At 47.2% G+C, this 22886-nt stretch overlaps 2 protein-coding genes across 31 annotated transcripts in view; both read left to right on the top strand.

Annotated features, from left to right (window-relative positions):
* LOC108040944 overlaps positions 1-12210 on the top strand; it is a 131206-nt gene extending 118996 nt beyond the window's left edge. For 15 of the 25 annotated variants that reach the window (XM_044459840.1, XM_044459854.1, XM_044459853.1 and 12 more), the window contains 8 exons: positions 513-2168; positions 2495-4180; positions 4458-4658; positions 4728-4922; positions 4981-5976; positions 6204-9431; positions 9495-9920; positions 9990-12210. In XM_044459840.1, coding sequence (XP_044315775.1) covers positions 513-2168; positions 2495-4180; positions 4458-4658; positions 4728-4922; positions 4981-5976; positions 6204-9431; positions 9495-9920; positions 9990-10231 — 8630 coding nt within the window. In that variant the 3' untranslated portion in view covers positions 10232-12210. The remainder of the gene's footprint in view (positions 1-512; positions 2169-2494; positions 4181-4457; positions 4659-4727; positions 4923-4980; positions 5977-6203; positions 9432-9494; positions 9921-9989) is intronic. The other 10 variants (XM_044459842.1, XM_017118650.2, XM_017118654.2 and 7 more) reach the window with 2 other exon arrangements.
* A 502-nt stretch (positions 12211-12712) lies between these two features.
* LOC108040972 (sodium- and chloride-dependent GABA transporter ine) lies at positions 12713-22659 on the top strand. 6 transcript variants are annotated; one of them, XM_017118711.2, is made up of 10 exons: positions 12713-12946; positions 14702-15602; positions 16394-16685; positions 18365-18543; positions 19447-19581; positions 20646-20775; positions 20836-20919; positions 21041-21992; positions 22058-22234; positions 22291-22659. In XM_017118711.2, exons 2-10 carry the CDS (start codon positions 14969-14971, stop codon positions 22540-22542), a joined length of 2835 nt encoding a protein of 944 aa, XP_016974200.1. In that variant the 5' UTR covers positions 12713-12946; positions 14702-14968; the 3' UTR covers positions 22543-22659. The 6 variants fall into 6 exon arrangements, with proteins under 6 accessions (XP_016974200.1, XP_016974201.1, XP_016974199.1 ...); XM_017118712.2 differs by having other exon boundaries at positions 12713-12956; positions 14734-15602; XM_017118710.2 differs by having other exon boundaries at positions 12713-12956.
* The last annotated feature ends 227 nt before the right edge of the window (positions 22660-22886 follow it).

Below are 22886 nucleotides of genomic sequence, written 5' to 3'. Positions count from 1 at the left end.
CCTTGCGTCTTCTCTCTTTAAGAATGCCCTAATGTTATCTGCCCATATCTTAATCCCATCCTTAAATCCCATGCTTAATTATTGACCAAAAAATTCATGTTTACCTGTTCTGTGATATTGAAGATGATATAACTTATTTCTAAGCCTTAAATAATCGAAACCTTATAGGCATTAAGTCTCTCATCGATTTTTTTTTGAAGATTCTCAACGTTTACTCTTTCCTCGCCGATAATATTCTGTGATATTTTGACATAATGATCTCAACCCCGAGATACCATAGACAACAACGCAGTTCTCATGTCTTTGCAATAAGCCGATTATCTTTCAGCTACCTCATTTGAATAATCTCAAACCCATCGAGTGTTCCTTGGATTGCTCCATCGACTATGCTCAGTGACAATATGCTAGCACTAGAAATAATTAACAACGCTTTTGGTTCGCTTTAAATCAATGCTTCGCTTTTGGCCCGCTATTGTGCAAATTTTAAAATTTCCACCTCTGACTTCCTTTAGCCCCCGCACCGGAGTATGTGAATCCCTGTCAGCCGTCGCCCTGCGGCGCCAATTCCCAGTGTCGCGAGTCCCAGGGACAGGCCATCTGCTCCTGCCTGCCAGAGTTTGTGGGCACACCGCCATCTTGTCGTCCGGAGTGTGTGATCAGTGCCGAGTGTCCGGCGGACAGGGCGTGCATCAACCAAAAGTGCCAGGATCCTTGTCCCGGAGCTTGCGGCTTGAATGCCCAGTGCCATGTGCGCAACCACAGTCCGTTGTGCTCGTGTCAGCCCGGATTCACCGGAGATGCTCTGACCCGCTGTCTGCCCGTTCCGCCTCCGAAACCACCGAAGTCTAATGACATCAGCGATCCTTGTGTGCCATCACCCTGTGGACCGTACTCTCAATGTCGGGTGGCTAATGGCGGAGCTAGTTGCAGCTGTCTTCCCAATTATGTGGGAGCGGCGCCCTACTGCCGACCGGAGTGCACCATCAATGCGGAGTGTCCCAGCAATCTGGCCTGCATCAACGAGAAGTGCCGCGATCCTTGTCCGGGAGCCTGTGGCTTTGCCGCCCAGTGTAATGTCATCAATCATACTCCCAGTTGCGCGTGTCCCGCTGGTTTTACCGGAGATCCGTTCACCAGCTGTCGACTTCTGCCACCACCACCGCCCCCTAAAAGTATGCCCGACCATTTTCTTAAATCCCAAGAAAATTCCCCTAAGTTAGGCCCTATTTCTCTTGCAGCTATCCCCGATCCCTGTCAGCCATCACCTTGCGGAGCTAATGCTCTGTGTAACAATGGTCAGTGCTCTTGCCTGCCGGAGTATCAGGGTGATCCCTACACCGGATGCCGTCCCGAGTGCGTTTTGAACTCGGATTGTCCCAGGAATAGAGCGTGTGTGAACCAGAAGTGCGTCGATCCTTGTCCAGGACACTGTGCAGCCAATGCCCTCTGCGATGCTGTTAACCACATCGCCATGTGTCACTGTCCCGAGCGGATGACTGGCAATGCGTTTGTCTCATGCTTGCCAATCCGCGATGATCCTCCACCACCGACGCCCAATCCCTGCCAGCCCTCGCCGTGCGGCTCCAATGCCCAGTGCCAGGAGAGGAATGGCAATGCCATCTGCTCCTGCCTGGCCGGATACTTCGGTCAGCCGCCAAATTGCCGACTGGAGTGCTACTCCAGCTCCGATTGCGCCCAAGTGCACACCTGCATCAACAACAAGTGCGTGGACCCGTGTCCGGGCAAATGTGGCCTGAATGCCGTGTGCCAAGCGATTCAGCATAGGGCACATTGCGAGTGCATCCCGAGACACACTGGAAATGCCTATGTTCTGTGCAATCCCATTCCCAGGTTACCCGAAATAGTTCGCGATCCTTGTCAGCCTTCGCCGTGTGGTCCCAACTCCCAGTGCAGAAATGTGAACGACCAAGCGGAGTGCCGCTGTCTGCCGGAGTTCCAGGGAACACCACCGAACTGTCGACCTGAGTGTGATAGCCACGATGAATGTGCCAATACCCTGGCCTGCATGAATCAAAAGTGTCGCGATCCCTGTCCCGGAAGCTGTGGCCAAAGTGCCCAGTGTACGGTCAGCCTTCACACACCCAACTGTCAGTGCCCCGTAGGCATGACTGGTGATCCGTTCCGACTTTGCCGACCCATTCCACGTGGTAAGATCTCCTGAATAAAAGTTAAGCTTATATTAATACTAAATCCTCCAAAAAGGTAGCGTTCTTTAATGATTTCGCTATAATTAGGAATCTCACTTGTGTTTCATTATTATTTTACCCCTGTAACTTCGGGTTTGTTAACTTCTTGAGGTTGGAAATTGTCCCAAATGGTCATAATTACCTGAGTTCCCCTTCTCCTTTTACTGGTTTTCCCTGTTTATATTTAAACACCCCCAAACAAGTTTGCATATTGTAAATAGGCAGGGCCTCTATTAAGAATTCTCCTTTACATATTATATCCTAACATATAAACACTTAAATTTCAGATGAACCCAAGCCCATACCGACTCCTAAGAATCCTTGCTACCCGTCGCCATGCGGCACAAATGCCGTGTGTCGCGTCCAAGGCGAGAACTTCGTTTGCGAGTGCAGCCAACTGGAGTACATCGGCAATCCCTACGAGGGATGTCGCCCCGAATGCGTGGGTAATTCCGAGTGTCCGGCGAATCAAGCCTGCATCCGCAGCAAGTGCCAGGATCCTTGTCCGGGAGTCTGTGGTCTGGAGGCCATTTGCACCATGAACAACCATATACCGATCTGCTCCTGTCCGCCGGGATACACTGGCAACGCGTTTGCCCAGTGTACCCGTCAGCTGACTCCACCTCCTCCCTCGGAACCTTGCTATCCATCGCCCTGTGGACCCAATTCCCTTTGCCGAGTTCAGAACGAGAAGGCGGTGTGCGAGTGCTTGCCCGGATTCTTTGGTAATCCGCAGACACAGGGCTGTCGCCCGGAGTGCACACTCAGCTCGGATTGCGCCAAGGATCGAGCCTGCATCAACTCCAAGTGCGTGGATGCCTGCGTGGGAGAGTGTGGATTCGGAGCTGTTTGCCAAACGATCAACCACAGCCCGGTGTGCAGTTGTCCGGCCAATATGGTTGGCAATCCGTTCGTCCAGTGCGAGGAACCACGCCAGATTGAGGTTGTCGATCCGTGCCAGCCGTCTCCATGCCGCAGCAATGGAATCTGCCGCGTTTACAACGGAGCCGCCACCTGCAGTTATCCGGAGTGCGTGATCAACGAGGACTGTTCCCGGGACAGAGCCTGTGTCAGCCAGAAGTGCCGCGACCCGTGTCTGAATGCCTGCGGCATCAACGCGATCTGTCGGGCCATCAACCACAAGGCTGTGTGCAGCTGTCCGCCGGAGTTCTACGGTTCCCCGTACGCCCAGTGTCTGAAGCAAATACAGGAGGAACCGCCCAAGCCAGAGTGCATCAGCGATGGAGAATGCACCAATGACAAGGCCTGCATCAACCAGGTTTGCCGCAATCCTTGCGAGCAATCGAACCTATGCGCCCAACAGGCGCGCTGCCATGTCCAGCTCCACCGGCCACTGTGTGTCTGCAATGAGGGATACACCGGGAACGCCTTGCAGAACTGCTACCTTCTAGGCTGCCGATCTGACGGAGAATGTGCCGCCAATGAGGCCTGCGTTAACCAGCAGTGTGTGGATCCTTGCGGATTCACGCAGTGTGGAACGGGAGCCATCTGTCGAGCTGACTTCAATCACCGTGCCAGGTGCCATTGTCTGGACGGATACCGCGGTAATCCTCTGGTGCGTTGCGAACGTCCAGAGTGTAGCTCGGACGACGAATGCGCCTTCCACCTGGCCTGCCGAAATGAACGATGCGAGGATCCGTGCAACTGCGGCCTTGGAGCCCAGTGCCGCGTAGAAAACCATCGTGCTCAATGCCGCTGTCCAGCCGGTTTCAGTGGAAATCCGGCCGTAAGATGTGACCTAGTGCCAACACAACCAGAGGGCTGCACCATGGATGCCGAGTGTCCTAGCAAACTGGCCTGCTTCGGCGGCGAGTGCAAGAACCCGTGCGATGTCACGCATCCATGTGGCGCCAATGCCATCTGCGAAGTGGTGGACACCCTGCCCCTGCGGACCATGATGTGCAGCTGTATTCGTGGTTATGTGGGTGAGGCCGACATTGGATGTCACAAAGGTAAGACACATCCGGATCAAATAAATCAAACCAGCTTATTTAAATACGCTTTATTTTTGAGTTTGCTTTTTTCATTGCAGCATCAGTTTATGTATAAAGTGCTTATACAAATATATATTTTCAATTACAAATCCATATATAGTGATGCACCTTCTCAGCAGTGGCACCTATATATATATTTTGACTGCACTCTATAACTCTTAACTGTTGCACACAAACACTTAGCAACCATATTCTTATTAAAAATACAATGCTAATATACAATTTTATTGCTCAGAACCCCCGCGTGATCAAGGCTGTACGTCGCATGATCAGTGCCAGGATACGGAAGCCTGTCGTGGCGGAAACTGTGTTAATCCGTGCCTGGATTCCTCGCCTTGTGCCCGTACTGCCCAGTGTTTGGCTCAACAACATCGTGCCATTTGCAGCTGCCCTGAAAGAACTCAGGGAGATCCATTCACCAACTGCTACGAGCCACGTAAGATAGATCTTTATTATTATTTAATATAATGGGATAACATCGACTAACAATTAATTATGATTTTAGCTGAAATCAAGACTGGCTGCACGCACGATTCGGAGTGTGAGCCCAACACGGCCTGCATCAATAAACGCTGCCAGAATCCTTGTGCCGAGGCCAATCCTTGTGCCGGAAATGCTGAGTGTCGCGTGCAGAACTCCCGTCCGATTTGCTACTGTCCAGCTGGTTGGGGTGGTGATCCACAAGTTCAATGCTACAAACGTAAGTACTTGCAAGCCACCTGTAATGGCATATTACAATATAATCTTCGATCCTCCAGCCGAGTGCAAGATCAATGCTGACTGCCCGTATGACAAGACCTGCTTGAATGAGAACTGTGTTGATCCCTGCACCCACGGACAAGTGCGCTGCGGCAGTGGAGCTCAGTGCCTGGCCCAGAACCACCAGGCTGTGTGCATCTGTCCCACGGGAACACAGGGCAATCCCTTCATCTCCTGCATCACCGGACATTGTCAGTACAATGAGGATTGTGCGGATCACGAGGCCTGCGATCGATTAAATCGCGTATGCCGACCTGTTTGCGATCAGGAGACCTGTGCTCTCAATGCCATCTGTGTGGGTCGTCGCCATCAGCCGCAGTGCGAGTGCCGACCCGGATACCAGGGCAATCCGCACGTGCAGTGCGATATACCAGTGAAGACTCCCAAGCCTCAATGCACCCAGGATGCCGATTGTCCATCCAAATTGGCCTGCATCAATGAACGTTGTGCAGATCCTTGTGCCACTCCCCATGTTTGCACTTCGCAACAGACTTGCACGGTTTTGGACACCTTGCCAAAGCGTGCCATGGCCTGCAAGTGTCCCGGGGATACGGTGACGGACATCTCCCGCAACTGCGTGCCCATCAATGTTCCCAAGGTCGTCACCGGCTGTCAGCACAACTCAGAGTGTGCCAATCCCGAGGTCTGCTCGAATGGAAATTGCCTGGATGCCTGTCGACTGGAGAGATGTGGCGTAAATGCCCAGTGTACAGCTAGGGATCACTATGCCCAGTGCAATTGCCCCAAGGGCTACCAAGGTAACGCTCGCATCGAATGCTACACGACGGAAGTGGATAGGCCAAGGATTCCCAATCCGGGCTGCTCCCGCAACGACGATTGTCCTAGAGATCAGATCTGTCGCAACGAGATCTGCGAGAGTCCCTGTGCCTCGGATGCCTGTGGAATCGGCGCATACTGTCATGTGCAGCAGCGCAAGGCTATCTGCCGCTGTCCACCTGGCTATTCCGGCAACCCACAAGAACGCTGCCTGCCACGTAAGTGTATAAATTATGTTAATCAAATATAAGTTTTGTAAAATACCTTTATTTGCCTTTCATGAGTGATTTAAAATATATTTTTTATTGGTTTAAGCTTGAAAATCATTGTTACTGCTTAACATTAATGTAAATTTAAAAATCTTTTGTAATTAAGAATTCAATTTGGAATATATTTACTTAACCTTTAAAATATTGCAATACTTATCTGTTTTTTATTTTCGCAGCTTCCGATGTGATAACCGTGGGCTGCAAGTCCAGCACCGACTGCCCCGCGACCGAGGCCTGCATCAACACCCAGTGCGCGAGTCCTTGCAACTGCGGACCTAATGCCGAGTGCACAGTGAAGAACCACCATCCAATCTGTTACTGCAAGCCTGGATTCTCTGGAAACGCCCAGTTTGGATGCTCGCCGATTGGCTGCCAGTCGGATGACGAGTGCAGCGGAGACAAGCAGTGCCTGAACCGTGAGTGCATCAATCCCTGCCTGGCAAGTGATCCATGTGCCCTGAATGCCGAGTGCTTCGGACGCAACCATCGTGCCAATTGCCGCTGTCCCGTGGGATTGGAGGGTGATCCGTTTGTGCGTTGCCTGCGATTGGAATGCCACTCTGACTATGACTGCGCCTCGAACCTGGCATGCGTCTCCAACGAATGTGTGAGCCCATGTGGTCAGAGGAATCCCTGTGCCCAGAATGCCATCTGCCAGGCGCTTCAGCATCGCGCTGTTTGCCGTTGTCCGGACCAACTGCCCTTGGGTAACCCGTACGGCTACTGTGAACCCAGACCTGTGGAGCCAGTGTGCCGAGATGATGGAGATTGCCCCAGTGGGCTGGCCTGCATCGACGACAAGTGCCAGAACCCATGTACTGTGCTCTCGCCCTGCCACCCAACTGCCCAGTGCAGTGCCCTAGATAGCGTTCCGGTGAGAACCATGGTCTGTGAGTGTGCGGAATACGAGGTGCCCGATGCCAGTGGAGCGTGCCGCAAGCTGGTGCCCCCTAGACAACCAGGCTGCGAGAGCGACCAGGACTGTCCCGACCAGGAGGCCTGCATCCACGCCCAGTGCCGCAACCCGTGCAACTGCGGAACCAACGCCGTCTGCCAGGTGACCCAACATCGCGCCGTGTGCAGCTGCCAGGATGGATTCGAGGGCAATCCCTATGCCTCATGCCGCTCCATCGGATGCCGCGTGGATGGAGAGTGCGATTCGGGCAAGGCCTGCGTCAATGGCGACTGCATCAACCCGTGCCTGATTAACGATCCCTGTGGACCCAATGCCGAGTGCTATGTGCAATCGAACCGGGCGCAGTGCCGCTGCCTGAGTGGCTATCGAGGCAATGCCTATGAACGTTGTCGCGTCATCGGATGCAGCAGCAACAACGACTGTCCCACGGACAAGACCTGCCAGAACGAGCAGTGCGTGAATCCCTGCGTATACCACAATCCTTGTGCCCCTCGTGCCGAGTGCAGGGCGCAGAATCATCTTGCCGTTTGCCGTTGTCCAGCCGATTTCCTCGGAAATCCATATGTGGACTGCCGACCGCCGCCGCAACCCATCTGCCAGTTGGATACCGATTGTCCTGGCCGCCAGGCCTGCATAAACGAACAATGTGTGGATCCCTGCCTGGTGCTGGAACCATGCCAACGACCTGCCCTCTGCGAGGTGACTCCCACATCCCCGGTGCGCACGATGCTCTGCATCTGTCCGGATGGCTACGTCAGCCAAGGAAAGGGAGGCTGCAAACCTTCTCAGGGAGTCAAGGACGTTGGAGGATGCATCTCGGACTCAGACTGTCCAGCGGATAAGTCCTGCCTGAATAGTGTCTGCCGAAATCCGTGCAACTGCGGTTTGAATGCCGAGTGCCGAATTAAGGATCACAAGCCTGTGTGCACATGTCGCCAAGGTTTCGAAGGAAATGCAGAGTTCGAGTGCACCAAGATCGAGTGCAGCATTAACTCCGACTGCCCGGGAACCCATCTGTGCCGTAATCAGCTTTGCATCCCTGCCTGCCAGGGTGAACAGTGCGGATCGAATGCACAGTGCTTAGCCATTGAGCATCGTGCGGTATGCGAATGCATCCCAGGACATGGCGGAAATGCCAGGATTGCTTGTACTCCATTGGGATGCCGCTCTGACGACGAATGTCCCACGGACAAGGCGTGCGTCAACGGAAAGTGCAACAATCCTTGCACAACGACTGCGATTTGTGCCCAGGACGAGCTGTGCAAGGTGTACCAGCACCGACCACAGTGTGCCTGCCCACCAGGAACCGTGCCCGGAAGAAACGGCTGTGAGTCGGAGCGCCAGGTGCCCATTTGCATCAGCGATGCGGATTGTCCCAGTCAGCGGGCCTGCTTGCGGGGCGAATGTGTAAATCCCTGCAATGCCACCCAGCCGTGCGGAGTCAATGCCTTCTGCAGCGTCCGAGACACTTTGCCCGTGAGGACCATGATCTGCGAGTGCCTTGAGGGGTACACCGGCAACCCAGCCGTGCAGTGCGACAAGCGATCGCTGTGCGTCATCGAGAAGGGCTTCGTGCGGGATGTGGACGGACAATGTGTCTGTCCACCTGGAACCGCTTTGGACATCTACGAATACTGCACCCCATGCCGAGAGGAGCAGGGCTTCCGCATCGACGAGAGCGGTCACTGTGTGTGCGCCTTGGAGCGTGGAATGGTGATCGACGAGCGCGGTCGCTGCACTTGTCCCATTGAGCTGGGCTACCGCCTTACTCCCCGTGGCGAATGCCAACCGGAGGAGCCGCCAGAGTGCACGAGCAACGATCAGTGCGCCGATAACCGATTCTGCAACCTGGACACCAAGACCTGCGAGGATCCCTGCCTGACCAAGGTGTGTGGAGTGAATGCCTTCTGTAACGCGGTGAATCACCGAGCCCAGTGCCAGTGCATTACTGGCTACACGGGCAACCCGGAGCTGCATTGCAACCACACCAACTTCCGCACCGATTTCCCACGACCCGATATGGTGGTCAGTTGTCTTGCTGATGGCGTCCAAGTAGAGATCCACATCACGGAACCAGGATTCAATGGAGTTCTGTACGTGAAGGGCCACAGCAAGGACGAGGAGTGCCGGCGGGTGGTCAACCTGGCTGGGGAGACTGTTCCCCGTACCGAGATCTTCCGCGTCCACTTCGGCAGCTGCGGCATGCAGGCGGTGAAGGATGTGGCCAGCTTCGTACTGGTCATCCAGAAGCATCCCAAACTGGTTACCTACAAGGCCCAGGCGTACAACATCAAGTGTGTGTACCAGACTGGCGAGAAGAATGTAACCTTAGGATTTAACGTATCCATGCTGACGACGGCCGGAACAATTGCCAACACAGGACCACCGCCCATCTGCCAGATGCGCATCATTACCAACGAGGGCGAGGAGATCAATTCGGCCGAGATCGGCGACAATCTCAAACTGCAAGTGGATGTTGAGCCAGCCAGTAAGAATCTTAACTTTTATCAATGTATTACAATATATGCTAATCTCTTTAATTCATCAACAGCCATTTATGGAGGATTTGCCCGCTCTTGCATTGCCAAAACGATGGAGGACAATGTGCAGAACGAATATCTGGTCACGGATGAAAATGGCTGTGCCACGGATACCAGTATTTTCGGAAACTGGGAGTACAATCCGGATACAAACAGCCTGTTGGCCAGTTTCAATGCCTTTAAATTCCCATCGAGCGACAACATCCGCTTCCAGTGCAACATACGAGTCTGCTTTGGACGCTGCCAGCCTGTCAACTGTGGTGGCTACAACGCCTTCGGGCGACGTCGCCGCGCCATTGCGGACAACTCCACCGATACGACCGCCATTGCCACGAATTCGGGTGTGGAGGGTCAACTGCGCGAGGAAATCACCATTTCTTCGAATGCCATTCTGACATTCGAGAAGCGTAGCGGTCAAGGTCTGAATGATGCCAACAGTGAGTATTCCCTGATGAAAAATGAATACCCAAAAGCCCAACTAATTTTGAATTCTGTAATATCCACAGTCAAACCGGCGGCTCAGAGAGTCGAGGATATTTGCGTGTCGATGGTGGGTCTGATCATTGCCCTGGTCATCACGGCTCTGCTGGCTCTTGTAGCAGTGGCCGTGGCTGTTTCCTGCTGGCTGATGGCCTATAGGAGGAGGCCCAAGACCATTGCGCCCCTGCCACATCCGCCAGAGTTCCCCAACCCGCTGTTCGCCAATCCCGACGCTGTCCCCGAGCCAACGCCGGATTACATCTCCTAAACGTAACGTAACGATACACTGACATAACAAACATCCCTAGCTATATCTTTAGTCTATAAGAAAAACGAATGAATATGAAAATTATGTGAATATTTGAAAGGCAAGTGCAAAAAGTTCCGCAAAAATGCAAAACATAAGATCGCGAAAGATAAACAAGATTGAAGAAAAGAAAAGAAAAACAAAAGTACATTTGTGAGCTGAAAGTATATTCGACAATGTCGGCCGTAAAACGAAACTATGAAAGATTGAATTATTGAATTATTGTAAAAAGCTAAAAATGAAGCGAGAATCGCATGAACAATGCATGAAAGTAATTTAGTAGCATTGTAAGAAAATAATTTTATTAATTGTATTAACGTTTAGTATTCTCCTTCCTACTAACATGAGAATTCCGCGTAGTGTTTGTACGTTTAGCTGCCACATAGGGTCCACAAACTGCCAAACAGATGTGAGGGAATTCACACATAGAGAGTGCAGCTACAAACGAATTCTCGTCCTTTAACGACAACTTCTTCATTAGTCGCGTATCAATATTAATACTGTTATATATTAAACTAAAGACTTCCTATAAATATTTAGGGTGTGGGTAGTAGCAACGACACTTTGTATTATAGCACAGACACACGCACACGCAACTGCAACTACTTCCTGTAATTTAGAACTCAACTCGCCCGTTAAAATTGAAAACTGCCTTTAATTTCCAACAAGACCGAACAATGCACCCCAGAATACTCTCTAGCAGTATGTAAGAGATCGTTGGGCCCCATCGATGGGACTTTAGTCCGCGTGCATCATCTATAACCACTGGACAATATGCCAACGATTGTCTCAGTTGGATTGTACCCAAGCTCAGGAGTTAAAACACACACACACACACCGAAGAACATAGATACTCTAAACAGCTTATAGCACGTGGGAACAGTCCCAGTCAGATCCAGGCACCAACTCAATCAGAAGAAGAGGGAACAGAACTTTAACTGCCACTGAGGCGTCATCAGCGCACAAAAGATACTTATCTATTGCATAGGAAATACTAGGTTTGTTTTAATTTTAATCGCAACAACGACTAATGGAGGATTTGATTTTGACCACTGTCCCTCGACCACTTACTCGTACTACACTCTACTATGATTAACCATTATTTTTGTAGTTTTATAGTCAATTAATATTAAATTGTTGTGATTGTTTTTAATGCAAAAGAGATACTTCCACTAACTTACTAATATGTAGAGACAAAAGTATAGAGAGTACTTAAAAAGGCAACGAACCAGCGCCCAACCCCACCCCCTTTCCTTCTCCATGGGGAACAGCTTGCCACTGTCAACGCGCCGGAAACTATGCAGCGAATTTCCGTTTCCGGCGCCTGTTTTACAGAGCCTGTCTTTTCCTGATGCGATGATAGCCGAAGGGGTTTGCGGGATCGGGCCTGGATAAATAAATTATTAAAAATGAAGTTTTAAATTAATATTATTAAACGTAAACAAAATGTATAGTCACTACTTTAAGAAGAAACAGAATTTTCTTTATAGTAAAATACCATACAAAATAAACTCGCACTCAGACACGTACACAAAGAGACAGAATTTGTAAATAATACACAGGCAAACTCTATGGTATTTTTAGTAGCGCATTATTGTGTATAGGTTTCTACACGTTGACTCTCAAATCCGAACTAAATCACAGCCTAACCTTAACCAATGCCAGGCATAAAATTATTTTCTTAATTCCATAACCATAGAATACTTAAAGAAGTGCACAAATTCAGCAACCGCCTCGTTCACAATTACCAAACACTTTTATTTTTCTTTACAAGAGCCGCTTAAAAATCTGACCCTAACTAGAGTTACAATGAACATAGACAAAACTTTTTGCACTGGCAGCAAATATAAAAGAGAAAATAATAAAGAATAAGAACCGATCTTATTGTAAAAAGAAAACAATAGTTAAATTGTACTTATAAAGAAATGTATTTAAAAAGGAAAAACGAGAAACGAAAATAATTGTAATCGCTTATTGTAAACTAATAAATAAATAAATATAAATAAACAAATACAGGTCGATTGTGTATGGCGGGTGTCACTTGATAATTAAATTAATATTCCTCCAGCATTTCAATTGGGCTTGACTTGAATCTGGCCATTTAGCTCATCAAGCAGGCATACTTAATATACGAAAATTGTAGCTTCTTCTTGGTGCTGATCATATAATCTGAATTAATATCCCAGCATTTTTGGGACGGAAAACAAGCCCAACCCGCTTGCCCCAAGCCGTAGTACTTCTTGCCCGCCATCCATCCACCACAGTCCCCACTAATAGTACTGGCTCTCCGGGCGAGTGGTCGGGCCAGATATGGGGAGAGCGGAGTGATATATCTATATAGGTAAGCCCACTGAGAGCGAGAGCGGATCGGGTTTGTGGTGTGCCGCAGCAGTCGCAAGTGTAAACGATATTCGCGAACGTGGATTGGATCAGTTGACATTTGACAGCGCGCGTGTTGGCACGTTTTCGGGGCATTTTCTTGCATGGATCGACGGCTAATCCAAAATTCAACGCGACTACGCCGGGGCCATTAAGTCGTCGAAAGTGCGGTGTGTCGTCTACGGTCTTCCCGGTGAAATACGGAAAGTTGAACACCCCGAGCTGCAATCGCTGGCACTCGCACCGCGTATCAAGTATACGCGGCGTTATCTTGATCCGGCCGATTGCCGTTGTCGGGTAATTTAATGTGCGTTGATTATGTTATTATGAGTATTATGATTGAAATAAGGCTTTGTTCGGCACATGAATAAAGTGCCACACACAAAATTAAATTAAACTGCAGAAAAAAGTGAATCAAATGCCATGCAAAGCTGGCAAAATGAATGAAATTACCATTATTAGCGTGAATTGCTGTCGCCCTGATTATCATAATTAAAGTGTGTGATTATCTTTCGGTTTAGACGTTAAATATTTTTACTGGCCGTAAATATTTTTGTTTTGTTTGGTTTTTTAGTGCATCAAAGAGAATCAATAAAAGCAGCATTTAATGGCTGTTTGTTTGGGGCAGCAACTGGACAAACAGAAATATTGTATAATGGAGTAATTCGCACTAGATGGGCACAGCTTTCATTAACAAGTTGGAGTGCTAATTTTGTTTTATAGTCCACTCCGCTACAAGGGGTGAATTGCGCCCGGAATAAAACACCTGTTTAATGGTACCGCAGCTTTGTATAAACAGTTTACGACTTACAATAAAGTATAAGTATCTTATACGATGTCACTCTGTGACTCCCATTGTTAGAGCTCAAGTAAGCAATTACCAAAACATTTCTCATGGCTATTTCCAACTGCAAAACCAATTAAGTAAACACATCGCACCATAAATGATTTATTGACCGGTAAAAGTAATCAATCAGGTTTTTGGAGAAATTCAGTAATAGCCTCAAAAAGCCAATAGATGAAATTTTAGGAAGCTTAATACTCATGCACAGTTATGTAAATATTATCAGCAAACATGTACCCCATCGCTATTGGAATATTTGCTCAAGCTTAGTTTAATCGGTTTTTATTCGTGCCTCGCGCTGTGTAAGAAATTTACATTTTTACTACTTGAGTCTGGCTGATTTTCATATTACAACGAAACCTCCTAGCGTGCCGAACACTTGATATATGATATACATATACGCCAAGATGCGTAATTATTAATTACGGCATTGCTGAGCCATTCTGTGCGAACTCGTTGACCCTTGGTGCCCGGTCGTGACCGAAAAGTCACTGGAGCAAATCGCATGAATATGACGTAGTGCCTACGTTTTTTTGTATACGCGAAAACTTTCAAATCCATATAGTTGGAGAAGAGCCCAAAATGGGTAAAAGCGTCATTCGTAGTCATCAAAACGAAAGCAGTTCGAGAAACGCTGCTCAAGAAGGCGGCCAAGAGAGGGGCGGAGGGGGGCGGGGCAACCTTTTAGGGCCAGTCCGCCGATAAGATACAAATTTGTTTCTGTCGAGTCAAGTGGTATCTGTATCTGAGTACCAGTGTGTGCCTGAAAAGCTCGTGCGCGGGTTTATCTGCGTTGGTGATAAAATAAAATAAAAATGGGACAAAACTTCAGTTTGTTTATTTATATAAACAAATATGAAAAATATATAAAGTTGTCATAAAAATTACCCATTTTTATGAGACCCCAATTAGTTGGGAAAGTGAATTCTCGAGAAAGTGATAACAATTTTCTTGGGAATAAAACAACAAGACTTAGTACATTACAAAACAAAAAAATTAGAGTACACATAAAATAATGAAAAATATTTTTAAATCAGTACAAATTGTGTCCCTAGTTTTGTTAAGTTTTAAAGCGAAACTTCAAGAAAGTAATCAGCCCTATTAAGTCAAATAAAGATAACTCGTGCTGGCTTTCACATGATTTAGTCTATTTAAATTTAAAAGCTTAAACTCACGCGGCAAACAATAACAACATTGTGCAATTCAAGGTTTAAATGTGATTTAAAATTGTGTCAGCCAGTACTCGCAATCGCAGATTGCGAACATTAAAAATGATAGATATGAAAGTGGTCCCAGCCTCACCGAACCCGTGCAAAAACCAACAACAGATCGCATTAAACATGATGTTATGATAGAGCGACCTGCAAATAGCAACCAGCAAGCATCAACTAGCAACCAGCAACTAGCAACCTGCAACACATTGACAACAGCAACACGAATTTTCCGCAGAGAGGCCTTCCCTCTCAGACTTCCAAATGACGGACAATAAAAATGCCAGGCAGATGCCGACTACCACACCTGACCAAGTGGTGTCCACTCGTTCTCCACCGCCCAGTGGCTTGGCTCCATTGCGGCACAGCCAACTTTCTGACAGTGGTGCCGAGAGTTGCTACGAAGGCGATGAGCAGTCGCGGCTCATCCGATCGCCTTCGTCGCGGACCCACAAGTTTATCATCATCCCAGCCACGCCGGGAACACCGCCGGGAACGGGTGCAGGACCAGGACCACTGCCCTTCCGCCAGACCAGCTCCACCACCGCGCTGGCAGCCATGGCGGCTTTGCACAAGCAACCGCCCAATCGCCAGACCTCGGTGAAGTCCAGGCCCAGTTCGGAGGTATTACTACCAGGACAGGTGCAGACGCAGACGCAGCCACCAACAGCAGCGGGATCCACCTCCACGGTGACCTTCACCATCGATGACTGCGATGGTCAGGCCGCTCAGAATCCTACTCCTGCTCCCGTGCCCGCTATCTCACCCACACCCGCCACCCTGACCTGCACCACCACCACCACCATGGCCGGAGATTCGGTGGCCATCTCGCCGCTCAGCATGGAGCTGCGATCTCGGATTGGCAGCCACCACAGCAGCATGCGCTCCGTGGTCTCAGGTTGGTGACCCTCACAACCCACTTTCCACTCCCCGCATGCGCATATTTAGTTTACAAATACTTATATGTAATTGCTCGTACTCAATTGCTTTGCTTTGGAAGCCCCTCTAAATCTTTTAATTACATGCACTTGAAAAGGCTTTTGAAAATGTTGTCCTACATATAATTAAATGTCTAGCTCTTAAGTACATCATTACTTTATAGCGAATGTTTAAAATGGAATGGGACTAAAATAACAAAGTAAGTTCTAAGCCCATAACAAAAATAGATAAGTGCTTTATTTTTCAACTCTGTGGTTCATTCCCATAAACCAAAACAGTAGTTTATCTATTCATAATTATATTGTTATACAAGTAATTTCATGAATTTCAAAAAAAGTTTTTTTAATGAATTTCTGAGCGGTTGTACACCTTCTAATACTCATAATAACTAACTTTAAAACCTATCAATGTAGAGTAAAAACTTGTTCAAATCTATTTTGTTTGGCGGTTGTTAAATATTGACATGAATAATTGTTATACTCTTTAGCAGGGTATTGCAAATTTTAAATCCAAAACACTCAGGAAAACATTTAAAAAATGCCAAATTATTTTTAATATTGGTAATAATAAAAAGAGTTCTATTAATTAATAATAACCTCAGTTGGTACATAAATTCAATTTATTTTTAGCGCTCATTACCTTTATCTATATCTTTTGAATCCCAGTTCTTACTGCAACATATTTGTGATTATTTGGGATTATCTTTTCACCTGCAATTATTATTGAAATGTTTTGCGAAATCCCATACAGGTTACCTTCCGGGTCTGAGCGACAGCAGTAACAATCTGGTCGGAGGCATATCGATGGCCACTTCCGGATTACAGGCCCCCAATCCGCTCTACATGCAACCGCAGGCCTCGCTGAGCGGCAGTTCCTATCAGTTTCACGACCTGGCCGGCAACCAGATCTACTCCGATGTGACCTCCGTTCGCTCGCTGGCCTCCATCGGCATTGGGTCCACGGACGGACGCAAGCTGGTCATCCGGCGAGTGCCCACCACCGCCAACGAGCTATTCGACATGGTCAACCCGCAGACGCCGCCGTAAGTTATATCTGAATCTCTAAAAAAATATGTTAAATCTTAAAAAGTTAAAAATTATAGATTTATAATGTAACCGCAAAATTTTCAGAATAAGTTTGTGATGTGGTTGAGAATAATTTAATGTTGTTAATTTTGTGTATTAGATCAAAAACTTTTTAAGAAATCAAAATTGAGAATCAGAGAATTTTCACTGATAACTACTTTTAAATCAAATTTTCTCTGTGTATACTTAGGTCCATTAGCTTGACAAAGGGGTGCCGATAAAACGGTCTAACATATGTGGCAAATTTAGCCAACATTTGGCACCTAAGCATAGAAAGCCAGTGTTAGGGATTTGGCAAACAGGCAATTTTAACACCCTTGTGGCATCTTTGGGCGCGGGGGCCACATGATTGCCAACGGGCCCGAAACGTGCCGATCGCGCATCAGCTATTTTTAAGCAGCGTTCCTTAACGAGATCAATAGATAGATTTGAAAAGTAGTGTTTGTGTTGACCAGAGCAATTACCACTCCCCATTGTGCGCTCCATAAACGGCGAGATTGCAGGCCGAAACCCGGCGGAAAATAGCCGAATCCGTATTCAGTAGCGCGCTAGCCCACAAGCTGTTCAGTTCCCATTCCCAGTGTCTTCCTCCCAGAATCCTGTCCCACGTATCATTGGCATCCAGTGATGGCCGCTTGGATAACTTGATATAAGGAAGCATCACAAGTAACTCTAGTAACTGTAGTTTAGACCGAAGGATTTTGCGATATTCTAGATGCCGAACCGCCAGGATTACGATGCCCAGTCCTCGAAGCACTCGGAGCAGTCATTTTACCGTTTCAATCGGGTGGCCAAAGTGTAAGAATCTGTCTGAAAAATTCCAGTTGCATAACTTCTCGAATCAGGCCATGTCTGTTCAATTTGTGTATGATCGAGCTACTTATTTGCCCTGAACATTAGCGGTCAAGCGCTGATTAAACATGAACGATTATTTAATGGTTAAGAGGACTGTTTATACCCGACTTAGCACCACTCCATAAAGGAGAGTAAATAAGTCAATATTTTTAATACATACCTATATATAGTGCTGCTGTGCTACCTAAAAAGTGTTGATATGCCATGAATTCATTTCTTCCAAACTCTGCAAGTACAAAATATACTTATTATTTAATCTAATCATTCTATACAGAAAATTTAAAAGCTAGATGACATTTTTTACATTTTCCAGTTTACCTTATTAAATTTGACAATGCTATATTACACATTGAGTAAAATTCCATAAGGCAATCCCTGATTTATCATATATATTTTGAAAAGCACCTTGTTCATACGGATTAATTCGACATGCGACATAAGCTGTATATTTGTAATATTTCCCTGATTTAATTAAAACAAACAAATGGGAAATGGGGAAAAGGCGACACGAACGGCTGTTTAATACGTGACACCTCCGCCCACGTCGCACCCCATTCGGCAGCCACCCATGACATGACAGCCCCAGATCAGATTCTCCGGGCACAATGCACCGCCAGTTGGCACCTCCAATGGAATGGCCAGCCCCCACTTTTGATCTCTTCCCAGCATGTGATTACTGCAATTAAGCCATTTGACGCATCAACTAATCGTCATGCAGTACCTCTGGGGGGAGAATCAGATTGTGTGCTTTTGTTATTTTTAAACTCTTTCCCCTTTTCAGGCCTTTGGGCATCGATGACGATGACAGCTACTTGGACATGTCCGACGAGACTGCTCACCTGAAGCCGCGCCAGCAGCACTGGGCCAACAAGATGCAGTTCGTCCTGGCCTGCATAGGATACTCGGTGGGCCTGGGAAATGTCTGGCGCTTTCCCTACATGTGCTACAAAAGTGGCGGTGGTAAGTTGGAAATTTGTTATAATTACTTAAAATAAGAAATATTTAAGATAAGATAAAGTTAATTGGGATGGTTTTTTATTTGTTGCTTTATTGCCGTGTCGAGGTGAGAAATGTTTTCCATTTTAATAATAATGTTAACCAATAGAATAAGAAGTAATAAATTAACCCAACTTAAACCTACACGAAATCTATTTTTACCTTTATCAGGGTCTTTAAAAAAGATCTTCGATTCAATTGAAAATTAAAAATAGAGGTCAGTCGTAGGCAATCGCTAGATTCCCACAGAATATCAGGCCTTCCCCGGGGAAGGCTTAGCGGAAGTCCCTCGTGAGAGTCCAGCAAGTGACTAAGAGTGCCGCCAAAAGCCTGCACATGCGATAAGGCAGATATAGAGATAGTTACTTTGATTTCGTGCGACGGCACCGGGAAGATATTTTTGTTTGTTTTATGTGCTCTAAAAACATTTGACAATTTTGCGCTTTAAGCGGCATTTCCGCTGAAGCGTTTAAAAGTCATAAATTAAAATTTGTTTGAGCTCAGAGCAGCGACACAGAATAGAGCGGTCAGTGTCATCATTTCGACGGTGTCTCTATCACGCGAGCTCGGAGGCCTGCGTCCATCTTCATTTGCACTTGGAGACTTGGAGACTCGAAGCTGGGGCCCCCATTTACATTCCTCATTTTCTCGGGGGGGAATGGGAATCGTAATGAGCTGGTTGCTAGTTGCTGGCTGGGGAAAACTGGCACACGACCTCCTGGTAATGACGCGCGGAGCGATAGACAGAAGCCTTATGCAATTTGCATTTGTTTATGTCAAATATTTATAATTAATTTAATTTATTTGCCTAGCTGCTCTCGCCCATGGCTACACGTACATACATTTTTTGCTGTTCCTCGTTTACAGGTGTTTTTCTAGTACCTTATTGCATAATACTGTTCATATGCAGCATTCCGCTGCTGTTCATGGAGTTGTCTGTGGGTCAGTACACCGGTCGAGGACCCATCGGGGCATTGGGTCAACTGTGTCCGCTGTTTAAGGGTAAGTTCCAGAAGAGAGAATATTTGGATCTAAAACAAATTTCGAAATCTTAAAACTAAATAAAATTTGGGTTTTTTAGTTTATATTAAGTATTCCTTAAAATCTATAAATTGACAACAGGTCGTATGCGCCTTATTATTGCTCATACGGCATATTATGCATGCGTATGATTAAAAAACCATATAAATCAAAACTATTTAATAAAATATAATAAAATAAGTAAATTTATGCTCAATGTTCAAAACTGCCCTTTTTAAATAAAATGTATTGCGTCATTTGTGTAAATGCGTCACGCTTTCCATAACTTTAGAATCCCCCCAAGTCAAACAATGGGAAACATGGCTTGCCCAACTACCATGACAAACAAAAAATAGTTTCGTTGTTTTGGCCAAGTCCATGGCCAAGGTCGAGCAAATATTTAGCCAGCTTGACGAGCTCTGTTTTGCGTTCTGATTTACACCGAGTGTGCGTTTAGAACCCGTAAACCGTGCGATGCTCCACTTGCATACGGGCGGAAGCTAATTAGCTGGGTCATTGTTATGGAGGTGGCGTGAAAACCCGAAGGCAACGCCGGGAAAAATTCCCCCATCCCAACCATCACCACCCCTCCCCTGGATCGTAGGCTAGGGCTGTCATTACAACCGTGAATCTAGCAAAAACAAAACTTTACAATGCATTTCGCTGTTTTTGCCATTGCCAAACGCTTAATTATTGTCAATATTTTGCAAACAAGCCACGCCCACGCGACCAAGCTAATAAATATTAATAACGTGTAAAACTATTTAACCAAGATTCGCGGGCGACTTCGAACGGATCCAATTGTCGCCGTATGTGGCCGACACATGGCCAATTATGCAGATGAGTGCCAGTCTAGACATGTGATTCCATTCCAAAACCGGTCCGACTTTCATCTGGCCTAATTAAGGCTAATTTTTTGTATGCTCAACTCAATGCAACTGCCATGTATCTCCTTAATGTTGAGCTGCAACTAGAGATCCCCGACAGATCTGGTTTTGGTTTCGATGAGTCAGATTACTTATCAATAATTATTGTCTCCTCTGCAGGAGCTGGACTCGCCAGCGTGGTCGTCTCGTTCCTCATGTCCACCTACTACAGCGTCATCATAGGCTACTCCATCTACTACTTCTTCACGTCGTTTAAGACAGAGATGCCCTGGGTCGACTGCAGCAATAGGTGTGACTAAAAAAATATACAATGATTTGGTTCCCGCTAACGTGAGGTGGTCTTTTTCAGATGGAACACACCGGATTGCTGGGTGCCGCAGCGCAACGACAGTGCGCCGGACACATCCCGCACTCCCTCCGAGGAATTCTTTGAGTAAGTTCAATTTTATATCTCTAATGATTACTCTCAATACAAATTTTCTTTTGAGGAATCTTTGTAAGCCTTTAAACAAAACTGGTATATTGAAATCTTTGTCAATACTCTTCTTATCCAGAAACAAGGTGCTTCAGATAAGCGGTGGTCTGGAATATCCGGGCATGATGCGCTGGGAGCTATTCGCCTGCCTGATCTGCGCCTGGCTGATGGTCTACTTCGCCACGTGGAAGTCGATCAAGTCGTCGGCAAAGGTGCGCTACTTCACGGCCACCTTTCCGTTCGTGCTAATCATCATCCTGATGGTGCGGGCGGTGACCCTGGACGGAGCAGCCGAGGGTTTGCGCTTCTTCTTCCGGCCCAAGTGGTCGGAGCTGAAGAACGCCAACGTGTGGATCAATGCCGCCTCGCAGAATTTCAACTCACTGGGCATCACCTTTGGATCCATGATCTCCTTTGCCAGCTACAACAAGTACAACAATAATATCCTGCGAGATACGGTGGCGGTGAGTGCGGTGAATATGATCACTAGCTTGCTGGTGGGCATCTTTGCCTTCTCCACGCTTGGAAACCTGGCGCTGGAGCAGAACACCAATGTGCGAGACGTCATCGGCGATGGACCGGGCATGATCTTCGTGGTGTATCCGCAGGCGATGGCCAAGATGCCGTATGCTCAGCTCTGGGCGGTCATGTTCTTCTTCATGCTCCTCTGCCTGGGTCTCAACTCACAGTTTGCCATCGTGGAGGTGGTGGTGACGTCCATACAAGATGGGTTCCCGCGATGGATCAAGCGCCATTTGGGCTATCACGAAATCGTGGTCCTGTTCGTCTGCGTCATCTCTTGTCTGTTCGGAATGCCAAATATCATCCAAGGCGGCATCTACTACTTCCAGCTGATGGATCACTATGCCGCCTCCGTAACGATCATGTTCCTGGCCTTCTGCCAAATGATCGCCATTGCCTGGTTCTACGGCACCGGAAGACTGTCGAAGAACGTCAAGCAGATGACCGGAAAGGCGCCTTCGCTATATCTCAGGTCATGCTGGCTCGTCCTGGGACCCTGTCTCCTTTTCGTAAGTGATCTCTAGGTTTTTCTACTTTAAATCATAATCTTAAGAATGGGATTGCATAATTCCAGGCCATCTGGGTGCTGAGCCTGATTAACTACCACGAGCCCACCTACCACAATGGACGCTATACATATCCGGACTGGGCCTATGGAATAGGATGGATGTTCGCCTCCTTCTCGCTGATCTGCATCCCAGGCTATGCGGTGATCAACTTCCTGCGGTCCAGTGGTGACACCTTTTGGGAAGTAAGTTGGAGCTGGCCTTTTATTAATGGTATAGTTATATGAACCTCCTTATCCAGCGCATACGGAACACGCTGAGACCAAACATCTACGAGTGCAAGATCTGCGGCGAACACCACTGCGAACACGACTTTCCGGAGCAGGAGCAGTTCATGTTGGCCCAGGAACTAGCCACTGTGTACAAGCCGACCAACAGCCACATGCTCCATCTCGGACAGAAGTCCGGGTACAATGCCATGCACGCCTCCTCCACCGCGGAGCATTATCACTCAAAGCCCCACGGGGAGGCAGGTGGACAGAGTGGCCAATAGCTGTTACCTGGAAACCTTCTCCAGCAATAGCCCTTTTGAGTATTTTTAACGAATCATTTTTGTAAGTTACCAGCAGAAATTAAAGTATTTAAATAAATTGTAGTACGAGTCGATGGATAAAAATGTTTTTTTCTATCTTTTGTTCATTTCTATATATCTTTTGAGATCAAAATTCAAATAATAATAAAAAATACATAATTTTACAATAACTAAAGTCTTGGAGCTCTGGAAATATATGATTTTCTTTGTCAAAACGTATTTTATTATACCCTTCCAGAGGGTATTGTCATTTTGACCAGCATCGCCAGGCAAGTTGTTATGGCTATTTTCGCTTGTGAGTTTAG

This window comes from Drosophila rhopaloa, unplaced genomic scaffold (genome assembly GCF_018152115.1).
Source record: "Drosophila rhopaloa isolate 14029-0021.01 unplaced genomic scaffold, ASM1815211v1 contig_2, whole genome shotgun sequence".
Lineage (NCBI taxonomy): Eukaryota > Metazoa > Arthropoda > Insecta > Diptera > Drosophilidae > Drosophila > Drosophila rhopaloa.
Note: the sequence above shows the minus strand (reverse complement) of the source record. Positions and strands in the feature narration are given on the sequence as shown.

What these genes read in the sequence shown, in the direction of transcription:
- LOC108040972 (XM_017118711.2), top strand. Translation starts at nt 14,969, where the DNA reads ATGACGGACAATAAAAATGCCAGGCAGATGCCGACTACCACACCTGAC. An exon ending in TGGGTCGACTGCAGCAATAG is followed by an intron (nt 20,776 to 20,835) that starts GTGTGACTAAAA and finishes GGTCTTTTTCAG; the next exon opens with ATGGAACACACCGGATTGCT. An exon ending in CCCTCCGAGGAATTCTTTGA is followed by an intron (nt 20,920 to 21,040) that starts GTAAGTTCAATT and finishes CTTCTTATCCAG; the next exon opens with AAACAAGGTGCTTCAGATAA.